At 46.4% G+C, this 13,814-nt stretch overlaps 1 protein-coding gene across 1 annotated transcript in view; it reads right to left on the minus strand.

Moving 5' to 3' along the window:
• Nucleotides 1-13,814, minus strand: part of APOB (apolipoprotein B) — a 39,350-nt gene that overhangs the window by 25,035 nt on the left and 501 nt on the right. The window contains exons 3-15 of the mRNA XM_024747803.1: nt 12,707-12,836; nt 11,524-11,669; nt 9,107-9,260; nt 8,098-8,253; nt 7,525-7,649; nt 6,492-6,577; nt 4,811-5,030; nt 3,827-4,054; nt 3,488-3,605; nt 3,250-3,396; nt 2,346-2,557; nt 1,853-2,090; nt 1,110-1,286 (exon numbers count right to left, since the gene is read on the minus strand). Coding sequence (XP_024603571.1) covers nt 1,110-1,286; nt 1,853-2,090; nt 2,346-2,557; nt 3,250-3,396; nt 3,488-3,605; nt 3,827-4,054; nt 4,811-5,030; nt 6,492-6,577; nt 7,525-7,649; nt 8,098-8,253; nt 9,107-9,260; nt 11,524-11,669; nt 12,707-12,836 — 2,137 coding nt within the window. The remainder of the gene's footprint in view (nt 1-1,109; nt 1,287-1,852; nt 2,091-2,345; nt 2,558-3,249; nt 3,397-3,487; nt 3,606-3,826; nt 4,055-4,810; nt 5,031-6,491; nt 6,578-7,524; nt 7,650-8,097; nt 8,254-9,106; nt 9,261-11,523; nt 11,670-12,706; nt 12,837-13,814) is intronic.

The following is a 13,814-nucleotide window of genomic DNA, read 5'->3' on the forward strand; positions in this document are numbered from 1 at the left end:
CCCAAGATTAGAAGACCCTCTGTCTGCCAACCCCTCCCCTGCTTACTCCCTCTCTCCTTTGACGAGGCAAAAACATTAGGGGTTTCTTGGGAAAGCATAGCTGCTACATACATTGGCCAAAAGCTTGAAAAACACCTGGTCTAGGTAAGTTCTTATCTAGGTAAGTTCTTAGAGAGAAGAATTCCATAGACTGATGCTTAGGCATTGAGGAAGAAAAGAGTGATTGATTGAAAGGCTCCAAACAGATCAAAGACTCTCAGCCTCAAGTGGAGGTAAGTAAATTAGAAGACAGAGGTGGGACCATTTGCGAGCATGGAGGAGTAAATTATGGCCCTGCTTCTCAAACTGAAATGTGCACACCAGTTCCTTGGGGGTCTCGTTATAATGCAGGTTCTGATTCAGCAGAGCCCAGCAGGGCCTGAACACCTGCATTTCTAACAAGCTCTGATGTGATGCCAATGATGACCACACTTTGGGTAGCAGAAAGCTAAAGCGTAAGAAGCTCCAGATCATACAAGCTGTTTTCTCCTCCTTAAGTGGAGGCTTATGCTAGCTTCAAAGAGGATTGTGCTCCCATAAGCTAGTGTACTGGTGTTGGTGAGAGCCAAAGACAGTAGTTATTAAAAATGAAAATATGAAGATAAAGAGTATAATACTATCTGCTTCTAGAGTAATCAATTGAAGAGTCAGGCACTTTGCTTCGCTTTTTACATACTCCAGTTCATTTAGTCTTTAAATATCCTCATGAAGGATACGGATTATTATTAGCAATCTGGGGATGTGGAAACAGACATAACATCAAGCAACTTGCCCAGGTATGCAGAGCTTGAAGAGAGTGAGGTTAGATTTCAAACCCATGCCCCAGAGTTCACACTATTATGAACTCGATGTTAGAGAGGCCTCTAATGAGTCTGGATGTGGGTAGACTGAATCTCCAGGAGGCCCAGACCTACAGAGGATACTGGCTCTTACCCTCACTGGACTGGTTAATAAGAGCCATAGTTGTCACTTCAGTTAGATAGTACCTTGGTGACTTCCAGGCTTAGACAAGAATGTTTTCGCATTGAAACCCAAAGCTTTCATTGAGAGGATACTTAACAGAAACATACCTGCTCACGTTTATCATCTTTGTTGTAGCCAAAGTGATCCACCAAGACCTTGGAGACATGATCAGGAACTTGACCATCAACCCAGTACAAGGCCTTGTTGACACTGTCTGGGAAAAATCCTTGCTTCCCAAAAAGAGCTTCCAATGTTGGCTCAAAGCCTTTTCCTTGCAGACCAATCTGAGAAAGAAAATCAGGCAAGAAAATGCCATCATGTTTCTCTGTTGTCTGTCAGCCTTCCATCCCCCTCTTTATGCCCAATTCATTAAACAAGTATTCGGTGACAACTACAGGGCAGGAGCTGAGCTTAGCACTTCACGTGAGTTGTCTTATTTAAATCTCACCAGAATCTTGACAGGCAGAACTTATCACTTGCCTGTTTTCTGGAAGAGGCAGCTAAGGTTCAGAGAGCATAAATAGTTAAACCAAAGATGCAGAGTTGGGAGTGGACTTGGGGTTTGAACCAGAGCCGTCTGACAGTGCAGCCCATGCACTTCTTTGGATTTGGGGTCTAAGGGCTTCTCTGAGACATCTGCATTTCCATTCATGTAAGGAGTCATGCTTCAGATGGCCCCTAGCGGGGAGGCAGGAAGGCAAGGGAGGAGGGAAAGAAGTGATGGTACCACTGCCTGATGATTCTTGCTCCTCTGTAGCTGGCTCACGGCTCCCTTGATTTGACTTTATGTTTATGATGTAGAACAGAATGGCCTAGAAAACATACGACTCTGCTTCAATCTCACACATACCTCAAAGAGGTCAGCTGGAGCAAATCCAAAGACTGAGAGGGTCATTTTCAGCATGCTTTCTTTAGGAAGGTAATTACTTGGATCAAATATAAGATTCCCTTCGATTCTGCCTGAGACTGGGTCAAGTGATGGAAGAGAAATAGATTTGGAAAGGTGATAGTTCCGGGAAAACTTTTTGAAGTCCATGACAGTCGGAAGTTGAGATGTTTTCAGAGCTTCTTCCACTAACTTTTTCAACCTAGATGAAGAGGAGGATATTGTGAGCCAACACACATCACGTTACTCTTCCACCCCCAAGTAAATATGGATTTCCAATCGCTACCAAACTATTTGGGTTTCATTTGCCCCAAGAGCTTGGCTCAGATCTGCCACCCTTTCACCCAGATGTTTGTTCCAGAAGAAAGAACAATGTATGAAGGGCAGGCAACGGCTAAATCAGAATCGAGGTTTGGAATTTCAGGCCCCTGTGGCAGATGGGGACGACTTCACTCACTCCTGGACATACAGCTCTTCTGAGTTTAAGATGTTGGCGATGTGGGAAGCCACAAAGTTCTTCACTTGCTCATTCTTTTCCCGTGTGAGGAGTTGGGTGATTTTGTTAATATCTGACGGGGAAGGGCCGCCCATCAGCATGAGATAGGCAGCCAGTCGCTTATCCCCCGGAGAGGTGTCATCGAGGAAAGTCTGAAGTAGGACTTCCCGGACCTGTAGCCAAAAAAGGAGACTGTTATCACTGTCAGAACACAGAACATGCCTGGTCTTATTATGCGCAAGTTGAATTTCTCTCTAAGAATCCTTCAAACGCTGGTACTGAACCTTCTTGCCTGTGTTCCCCCCAGAGCAACTAGCTGAAGGAAGTGTTCTCAGAAGACACCTATCAGATGCATGTTGAATTCAACTGCATTAAAATACACAAGTTATGGCCAAGATACAACTTGTCGGAGATCTGCCACTAACTGAAGATAAAGTTGTTTTAACATAAATTATCTCAATATGAGGATAAAGGTGGGAAGGGACAGTGAGAATTTGGTGCTAATAAGTAAGTCAGGTTGTCTGCAGCTCTGGAGCCACTGCCACTTTCTGGGGCCAGTTTGACTATCCTAGTCTAGGGAAACTGGGGAAAAATCAGACACGTTTTCCCAAGATGGGAACGATGGTCAATCTGGCGCGAGGACAGCATATAGTGAACAGCTCACACTCCGCCTGCTGGAGTAGCAACAAGCTCAAATATTTCTCTCAGGTCCACCTTACTGCTAGGCAGTCACCAGGTGTGTTGAAAGTTGCAATTAAAAAGCAGTAGAATAAAGTCACTAGAATGATGAGATTTAGAATCTCATTCCAAATCCTTGTCAGTCTGAATAAACTTTTCACTTTCAGTCCTCTTCTGTGGACTTTACCTCGTCTCTAAGCTCCATTTTCCGCAGGGCCTGGATGGCAGCCTTCTGAATCAGCAGGGATGGCTGTCTACTTTTGATGCATTTCAGGACTGAAGATGGGAGTTTTGGGGTTAGTTGCTCCATGGTTCTACCAATATTTCCAATGACCTGCATTGAAAAGAAACAAGAGGGAATCAGGGCACAGAAGAAGTGAGGGGTGTACAGGAAAACTGCGTTTCATACAAAAAACTGAAAATACCCTCAGAATCAAGTAGATGTGATCTTCGTTCCCAGTGCAGTCATTGCGAATCTGTTCCGACAGGTAATCAGCAATTTCCAGCAGGTCCTGTGTCCCCGTAGGGTTTGTCTTATGATAGCTACAGAATAAGAGGTAGGATTCAGCGAGCACAGCCAGATTTATCTTAAAATATACACTTATATTTGCTGATTTCTTATTTCAAATCATTACTCTCAAAATGAGCAGTAGAAAAACAAAAGAGTAAGCATCATAATTTGAAAGTGGAGGGAGGGGACAAACTGAATACAGAGAAGCGGGCTCGTCCTTAGCTCCTCCGAGGAGAACCAGTGTTAAACTCACTTGTTGATCACGTGACTCAGAGCATAAAATGTGGCCCGGCTCTGCTGCTCCTTTGCCATGTTAAAGATTGTTCGCAGCCTCTCGGCAGAGGGCTTTGGGATCAAGGCCACCAGGTAGGTCACAACATCTATCAGAAGGGGGTTGGCTTTCTCACTTTTCAGCCACTGCAGGATGTGAGTGTAACACTGGGGCTGTCCGCATTGAATCAAGGCTTGTAAAGTGATGGGGCTGAGAAGAAAAGGGCAGAGAGAGTTATAAACATCACCTTCTAGGCAGCTAAAATATCGTTGGCCCATGGTGTTCCCTCTGTCAGGAATGCCCTTATTCCCCTTATTCACAATCCAAATCCAACCATCTTCCAAAATCTAACTCAGATCCCTAGAACCAGAAAGCCTTCCCTATAGGCATTATCCACCGGAGAAGCACCACGGAGCAAAGCCTGAAGAAGGACCCCCTGGACTCAACATCCAGAAAGGTCTGTCATCCTTTGGTCAGAAGACAGAACATGCCAGGCAAACACTCATCCAGTCTTCAGTCCCTTCTCTGGTCTTCACGGCACTAACAGTGAGTGCATTGGAGTAAAGAGAAGGCACGGTATTATTTTGTTTGCCTGAGTTCTCTCTCCTCTAGCCTATAGGCTTCCAGAGAGTACAGACTTCTTTTTCTCTCAAACACTCCAGGGTACCCATTATAGAACTAGGAATTAGAAGATACACATCAAAATGTGGGAAATATTTTCCTCCTGTCTTAATACACAAATATGTATCTACCTTGGATGCAATGTGTGTATGTGTGTTTTGCCCATGGAACTCTAGACACCTTAGCTGATACTTCTCTATCCAGTAAACATTAACTGACTGACTAATTGATTAACTGGGTTGAAATTTCAGTGGTCCCTGAGATTCTCTGTTTGGCCGGGGTCTCGGCCAGCTACCACAGGTGTATAATCTATGAAAGATTGAGCTGTGACCATTCAAGAAATACCTGGACACCTCGATCAGCTTCGGCAAGAGGGATGTGACTGCCTCATTGCTGAGGGTTCGCAGCTCAGTCACCAGTTTATGGAAGAGGTTGGCTCTCTGGGCGTTCTGCTCGGAGACATGCAGTTTCTGCAGCTCCTGGAGGGTCTTCACGATGGCCTCGGCCTGCTTTGGAGGTGATGTGGACTTGGTGCTCTCAAAGGCAAGACCCACCGCCTCGGCACCTGGAAGGAGGAATGTGTCAGAGGGATTCTGGCTTACCTCTGCTTCTCACCCCCATCTTTCTACTGGAAACTGGAGATCAAGGAGGGGTCAGCAAAGGGGAAAAGAAAAGAAAACTATCCAGTACTGTACTTGATGCCATTACGTATCTATCTGGCTCTGTGCTAGGGGTCTGACTTCAGTGTTTTCATTGACTCATCACACTCTCCCTGAGGGTAGCAGTATTCCTCAATTTAAAGATAAGGGGGGACTTCCCTGGTGGCGCAGTGGTTCAGAATCCACCTGCCAGTGCAGGGGACAGGGGTTCGAGCCCTGGTCCGGGAAGATCCCACGTGCCGTGGAGCAACTGAGCCCGTGCGCCTAGAGCGCGCGAGCCACAACTGCTGAGCCAGTGTGCTGCAACTACTGAAGCCCATGCGCCTAGAGCCCAAGCTCCACAACAAGAGAAGCAGCCACCTCAGTGAGAAGCCCGTGCACCGCAACGAAGACCCAATACAGCCAAAAATAAATAAATAAACTTATAAAAAATAAAAAAAATAAAGATAAGGGAACTAAGACCCAGAAGCGAGCCACTCACCTTGCCCAAGACCTTTCTGGGTGTGAGAGGCAGAGCTGGAACTGAATCCAGGCTTTTGTGACTCTGGTATCAGATAACCTTCCTGCCTAAAAGACCTGGTGAGGAGGCGCTGCTGCTGATGTGGCAACAGCTGAAGCTGACTCACTGCTGCTCGCCCACCCTTTCTTCCAGCGGGATCTAATGGCAGTTTGTGGGGGAGGGGAAGATGCTTTTGTGTCCCCTCCATCACCCTGCTCTCACCTGTGCCAGGGAGGCAGGTGAATCAGCACGGAAATACGGTGCAGTGGAAGGAGTCCACTTAGATTAGAGTAGACCTGGAGGCCTATTTTTTACCACCTCTAATAGTCTGTGACTGTGAACACATCACTAAGCCTCTCTCTGGGTCCCTCTCCCCTCTGATGGGTACAAAAGCACACGTTGCTACCACCTGACATCACAGGTTGCTGAGAACGATAGGTAAGATATACGACAGCTTCACGTACAAGACACATGCAGGGCTGGGGTTGGACTAGAGGTCTCTAGTTCCTTTCAGCTCTAAAGACTGATCCCTGACCCTGAGGGTCTCTCTCACTTGCCCCACCCTGTCCAGGCCCCAGGCCTTATCATGGGGTATATGAGGTTGTCAGATCTACCAAAGGTTGACTTAGGAAACCAGTTTCCTACTTACAAAAACCCAGGTAGCTTTGGGGAACTCCCTTTCCTTTATCCCATTGCCACCTGACACTCTGAAGTGAATGTGCTTTCTCAGTAGAACGGCCAGAACACTGGAGCCCATGACCTCATCACCAGCAGACATTTCATCGGGCCCAGCAAGGAGCTAAGCCATGGTTGGTACATCATGGGCAGATTTCCCAGCCCTGGCAACCAGGTGCACATAAAGTCTTACCTTCATCAAAGAAGCGGCTGTTGATCTTAGGTGTGTCTTCAAGTTTCAAAGTCTGTGTAACCTGTGCCATCATCCCATACTTATTCCTGGTAACAAAGGAGGCACATCATGTCATCAATGGCCGGCTCCCCAGACCATTCTGTTCTTTTCACGTTGAATGTTTCCCCCACCTCTGCTTCTACCCAAATTCTGCTCACCTTTCAACCCATAGTTATAGCCAACTGTCCTTCACAGGTGTAGAGAACAAACAGATCGATACCAAGGGCGGGGAGGGGGCTGGGATGAACTGGGGCATTGGGTTTGACATATATACACTACCATGTATAAAACAGATAACTAATGAGAACCTACTGTACAGCACAGGGAACTCTACTCAGTGCCCTGTGGTGACCTAAATGGAAAGGAAATCCAAAAAAGAGGGGATATATGTATATGCATAGCTGATTCACTTTGCTGTACGGCAGAAACTAACACAACATTGTAAAGCAACTATACTCCAATTAAAAAAAAAAGCCAACTGTCCTTGATATGTCCACCAGAAGGACATATGTACCTTACACCCTCCACCGTTCTGGAGCGCCCAGAGGGAATGGACTAACATTGTGCTTTGAAATTCCTTTGCACCTCCCACAGCACAGTGCCAAGACTACAGCAGTTACTCCATATACATTAGTTGACTGATCACTTTTCAGAATGGATTTGGATACACAAATCTCTACGCCAATTCCCAAATCTTCTGCAAAGCCTTTATAACCAGGGCAGGCTGTGATGATCCCCAGTTTTCCCTGACCTATAGCCCTTAAAGTCTGGGTCTCAGCTATCTTTTGTTGGTTCCAAATTATTTTGCATGCCTAAGACTTTCCTACCAAATTGCCTGTTAGCTTGAGACAGGAGGACAGGGACGGGCTCTCTGCTTTGTACCTCTTCACAACCCCCTCCCAGGCACAGCCTAGCTTGCAAGAGGGCACCTGAGAAGCATTCAGCTCCTACTGGCTCCATAAATAATGAATCAAGGCTGCAGAGGGTGACCTACTTATAGGAGAAAGGCAGGAACAGGTGTTGCTCCTTGCAGATGGCTTCTGACACGTGCTTCCTCTTAGGGTCCAGGGTGTACTGGCAGGACTGGCTGCTGCCAATCAGCGTTGACAAGGGGCGGGTCTGTGAATGAGATCAGGGGAGAAGCATTTTCATCAGTCCCTGGGGCTTGAACCTGAGTCTCCTGCCATAGGTATTTACCTTCTGGGAAGAAGGTGAGGGAATGCGGGTTCTGTACCACTAGATAAATTCAGTTAGAGAAGAGAGCTTGGTACTTGACATTTTGACAAGGGGATGCGACAACTTGGCAGATCCAAAGCTGAGTCAAGTTACAGACTCTTCTTATTCTACCCCAGTGGACCTATGATCCTGCACAAAGTATATATAACCTGGTATCCTACACATGCCTGTCCATCCCACCAAACATAAACACTTCACAGCTGCTATTGCTCCTTATGTTTTCTTTGCCTAGAAGTTTTTCTTTGAGATCCCTTATAGCGCTAACATTCCATCATCTTAATAATAAAGAGGCTGCTGCCAGCGTGAATAGCAATGCTGATGTGAAACTCACCATGCCTTTGATCAAAGCAAGGGGGCTAACTCCCGTGCTAATGGGCTGGAAGTGATCACAATTCTCCAGGTTTCTTTCAATGGATATTTCTGTTGCCACATTTCCCTTCCTTGTTTTAACGGTAACGTCACTGGAGCAGTTTCCATACACGGTGTCCTATGGGAGCAAAAGATACAATTGGTGTATTCAACACGGGGAAGCATCTTTAGGTTCTTGGGGTGGGGCTGGGAAAGGAGCCAGGGAGAAAAGGCGGATGCAACGTGGCTTTGGGAGAAAGCTTCATCCTCTTTGACAGAGCGTGGGCATTGCTGGTTCCAAGGGCGGCCAGAGCTGGAGTGAGAAAACCACTTACAGGTGATCCTGGTTCTGAGGCATACCTGCCTGCCCTCCTAGGACCTCGCCAATGCTGGTTTTATATTCTGTGCTCGCAGAGCATTTTCTCTGCTGTTCATTTATCGCTCGTATTCCAATCTGCCTTGTGTTATACGTGTCTCGGTTCTCACCCCAGGTCCTGAGAACTCCCTGAGGAGAGGCCCCTGCAGGATGCAGCAGTGAGTTCTCTGCGAGTAGCACAGGATGGAACTCAGAACATAGTAAGGGCTCAAAAGTGTTAGTGGGACTGAAGTCAATTGAATTCTCTCTCCGATCAAAACCTGAAATTCTTAAAAGAGGCTGGCAAGTAGATTCAATTATTTTCTGTGTTTAAAACACACAGAGGCTATACCTTGTGGAAACAGAACAAAATCAAACAAAGGAGTAGGGTGGTTGGGACTCCCCAGAAACTGCTATAAAATTAGACCCAACCTGCTCAGGCTGCGTGGGCTGAGCCCTCAGTGAGCCCGGAGGCTGGGGCAAGCCCTGGGCACTGTGCTTCACACCAATATCGGGCATCCCGTGTAACTAGCCATGCAGCTGAGTCAACGATCCACCTGATGTATAAGTGGGACCCGGCTCCAATATGTGAAGATGCGTTCAAAGGGCCACTGTTATCAGCTTTCTAAATTCTCACCAGAAATAACACTTGTTTAGCCTCTTCTGTATCCGGGGGAAGCAGGAGGGCAGAAATGATGCCCCTCTTGATGTTCAGGATGTGTTTAGGCTCTTCTTTCTCTGGGTAAATTAAAACTTGCTTCCCTTCAGGAACAGCCAGCCTGAGATCGTACCTGTCCCAGAGAGAGTGTGGTCACTCAGTGTCCTTTCTCCACCATGAACCTGCTGGACATAAGCTGGGTGGCTTTGTAGCCTCCTCTTTACTTATTTTCTTTTTACATTTTTTCTTCATACATATCAACACATATATATTGTTTTTCAAGAGCATACAAATATGTGTATGCTTTCGGTATTCTTTCATTTCTTTTCCTTCTTTGATTGGCTCACTCATCCTCTCTCTCTTTTTTACCCACATCGGGTCTCTGTAGTCACACTCCCCCACAGAACAACCTACTGGGCATCCCCCATTTGTATCTCCACACTCAGACAATCCCATATAGAAGCGTGGGAGTGAAAACACCTGCATAGGAAGAGTTTGTCGTTCCTTGTTTTATCCAAATGGGATGGTATTATGCATACTTGTCTTTATCTTGCTTTTCTCATTTAATTATACTCCATGAAAATCCTTCTGAGTCATTTGGTAGTGCTCTAACAGATTCTTTTTAAAAAGTTGTATAACATTCCATTCTGTGGTTATATATACTTTATTCATAGTTCCCTGTTTGATGGCATTCACTTTCTCTTCCTAGATTTTTTTTGCCACACGAACAACACTGAAATAAACATTTTTATGCATCTATTGTCACACATTACTACTTTTCTTTTCATGGGCTAGAGTCCCAGCATTTGAAATTGCTGTGTCAAATGCTACAAGTATTTTTAATTATAGTAGATATTGACTAATGGCACTCATTCTCACCATCAGTGCATGAAGGTACACTTTTCCTCATAGGCTTGTTAGCTACAAGTGATATAGCTGTTTTCAATTTCTGTAGTCTTAATGGGTATAAGGTGATAAATATCTCATAGTTACATTAATTGCATTTCCTGACCACTGGCGAATTGGAGCTTCTTTCCATACATTTGTTGGACATTCATTCACTCTTTTATATGATCTCAGGCTATGTCTAAAGCCTGGGTCAACTCTGATCTAAGGGACCTTTCTTTGGGGACTTCCTTAGGGGGTTTCACATGGCCTGGCAGCACCTGCTCTAGTTAAGTCAGAGTAAAGAAAAGAAGACCAGGCATGTTTCCCACAGCTGTCCATCTGCTCAGAAAACTGCAGACACTGATGCAGGCTCACAGGAAAGCCCTGAGGTGGCCAAAAGCAGGAGTCCTTTTCTGCAGGAGGGTAAGGACTAAAAAGGAACTGTGACTCCCTTCTGTCACTGCACCCCACTCCCTCAGATGCATCTAAGTCTTGTATAAAATAAGATGTATTGGTAAGAGACAGAAGCATCAAGGCCTACTATGGCTTCCGAGTCTAATGTTTAACAAACTGAAAGAAGGGCACGGGGGGTGGGGGGGTGGTGGAGTTTCCGATGTTACCAAATCAACAAATCCATGACTGTCTGTATTTCCACACACTCAGGACACTACAAACTGTGATCTGGAGATGAGGCAGGGATGATCAAAAAATCTAACAGGGCTTCCCCGGTGGCGCAGTGGTTGAGAGTCTGCCTGCCGATGCAGGGGACACGGGTTCGTGCCCCGGTCCGGGAAGATCCCACATGCCGCGGAGCGGCTGGGCCCGTGAGCCATGGCCGCTGAGCCTGCGCGTCCGGAGCCTGTGCTCCGCAACGGGAGAGGCTACAACAGTGAGAGGCCCGCGTACCGCAAAAAAAAAAAAAATCTAACAACCAGTACAACGTGAACACTGATCAGTCAGAAGTGATGCCAGTCATAAACAAGAGGAATGGCCTGGTCAGTGTGCACTGGCAAAATGCCAGCCCTGGAGGGCGATCAGCTCAGGCCTCAGCTCTCCCTGGACCCCTTGAAGCTGGTGTCCTCTGCTGAGCAGGACCCGCACTGCCATGTTTGGCCACAGCAAGTCCTGCCGGGACCCTGTCTGAAGACCACGAGGCGTAGTCTTGTTTCATTCTTTAAACGTGAGTTCACTTGTTTAAACAAACCATCTCAGCTTTACTGTCTCAAGGAGTTTTAAAACGTGAGATCTTTTAGAACCACATTTAAATGATAATTAGGGGAACTTCAGTAGGGGAGGGTAAATACTGCTTCCCTCTTTTGAATTGTTGTGAAAACTTGGCAATTCCCTGATCCATGGTGAATAGAGAATACCAATACTTATACTCACATACGTGCCCAACATAAACACACACATTCATGCCTCGGTGGACACACACCCACACGCTCATGCACAACACGTGCAGCGGTACTCAGAGCTCAGAAATGTAAATGCACAGGCCCACGTCTTACTTGGACATGGCGGCAGCAAACTCCTCAGAGTTCTTGGCCTTCTTCAGCAAGGCCTTGCCCTCAGGGTTGAAGCCATACACCTCTTTCAGGGTGCAGAGGCTCGTCTTCAGGATGAAGTTGCAGAGTTGGGGGACCTCCAGCTCAACCTGACAACAGAGGGTAACATCACATTAAGACTCTCCATCAAGAACACCAGATCCCCCCTCAGCCCAGGGCTTTCTGGCCTTTTCCATGTCCTAGGGTACCATGCTTCTGAAGTTTTTCCCTATGCACGCAAAGGATGATATCTTTTTATTGGTTCTAAATGTACTCCCTTTAAAGACGTACAACTGGCTAGAAGAAAGGCAGCCTAGGAGTGAGGGTTTGGAAGAAAACCAGGAGGAGGGCTATCATTGCTTTCAACAGCGAATGTTTCCTTAACATAAATAGAAAAACCAAAAATCCAAGACCACTGTACCTATCAGGGCCTATTCAGAGCTTTGCCTGCAGCTGTAGTTCAAACAGATCCCTAGTTGTTATCCAGCACTGTTTAAAGGACTTTCTGCAGTGCTGGAAATGTTCTATATTCTCACTATCCAACACGGGGGCTGCTAGGTGTAGGTGCCTATTGGGCGTGTGAAATGTGGCCAGTGTGACTAAGGACCTGAACTTTTACTTCCATTCAATTTAAATAGCCGCACGTGGCCAATGGCTACCTTACCTGACAGCACAGGCGCTGGGACCCTAGAAAGAAGAGGGTGGCCCAGCCTGACTTCTCTTTCCCACACGAACCCCAACAGTGGCCCTTAGATCTGTTCCACAGGAACACGGATAGTCATTCTCAACAATAAGTAGTAGCAGATACGATTTGACTTAGATGATAAAAACCGCTCTCCAGAATGCTTTCCTGGGATGCTCACCTCCCTTGGCTCACCCGCTGGACATCTCTCAACATATTAAATCTTCTGGTCTGCAATCCTGATATTCTAGATCACATATTCTAATTACATCTTGGAAGCTAATGGGAAAATAAACCTGGTGGGTAAAGTTTTTTTTTCTGTGGCAGACAACTTCTCAGCAAAGTGGCTGACTTTCAAACTGAGGGCCAGTCCAGCACTTGGAGATGACGACAGTCCTGGCACAAGCTGGTTTGCTCAGCCCCGGGCTCCAGGGCCCTCCAGTGGCCCTCCATCTCCCCTCATACCTTGCAGTTGATCTTGGTGGAACTTCTTGAATCAGCAGTCCCGGGGACTCCACTGGAACTCTCAGCCTCATAGTTGTACACGTATTTCCTGAGGTGCTTGAATCGCGTTGCATCTTCTGCAATGAGGAGAAGTCAGTCAGCTACGTAGCAGAAATAACTCGCCCGAGGACAGTCAATCCTGGGCAGAGAGGGGTAGTGGCAAAGATAATAAAAAATGGTAATTAAACTCAAATTATTTTTAATTGATTTTGGTTTATACTTAATTTTCCTTTATAGATTTAGCTTCTGCATTATGATTTTGCGGAGGCTAATATTTAAATTAGCTGGTAATCCTTGAATATATAATCTGAGACACAAGGCAGGGAGTGTCAAGTAATGAGGCTCAGAAAGTCTATAGGAAAAACTCCCTGGAAAATTAAGAGTTGACAGCATAAAAGCAAGTATCTCTCATTGCCTTTTCAGCTTGAAAATACCATAATTCTGTGGCTCTTTTTTGATTCTACCAAATATCTGAGGCTAAGTTCACTAAGCGTTAAGGGTGTCCGGCTGATTTAAGAAACCCCCAAGAAGGAATTTCCGGAGGTTTCCACAGGGCGTGAGAGGCATTTTCTGAATAATTTGAGAAAAAACATTTGGGTTCTGAGCCCAGATGCAGTGATGCCAGACGCCCACGAGATGGCAGTGCTGCTCCATCAGAGGGCAGCCTCCGGCTCTTGGGAGAACACAGGGTACCACTGCAAGGCCAGCTCCTTTGACCCCTAGGGGTCAGGTAAATTACAAAGGGGTGGGCATCTGGATTTCTGCACAAAGGTTAAAGTCAGCATTTCCTCACCTTCCTGCGCTTCAAATTAATGATTAGCCCCTGACAAACAGGACAGATGTCTCTTTAAAGTGTCTATGGACCAACAGTTGGCGGTCCCTTCCCCACCCTACTCCCAGGCTGAACTTTTAGGACCGATGGGAAGGGTGGGTAGAAGAGAGCGGAGACCCCTTGGAGGGGGTCAGAGGCTCAAGGAACTGGCTTCTTGGGCTCAGAGCAGGGTACGCCAATCACAGCATCACAGCACTTAAGTGGCCTGAGGGGAAGGGGGATGGGTGGGGGATGGGT

The sequence above is a fragment of the Neophocaena asiaeorientalis genome, unplaced genomic scaffold (assembly GCF_003031525.2).
Source record: "Neophocaena asiaeorientalis asiaeorientalis breed wild unplaced genomic scaffold, Neophocaena_asiaeorientalis_V1.1 scaffold84, whole genome shotgun sequence".
Taxonomy (NCBI): Eukaryota; Metazoa; Chordata; class Mammalia; order Artiodactyla; family Phocoenidae; genus Neophocaena; species Neophocaena asiaeorientalis.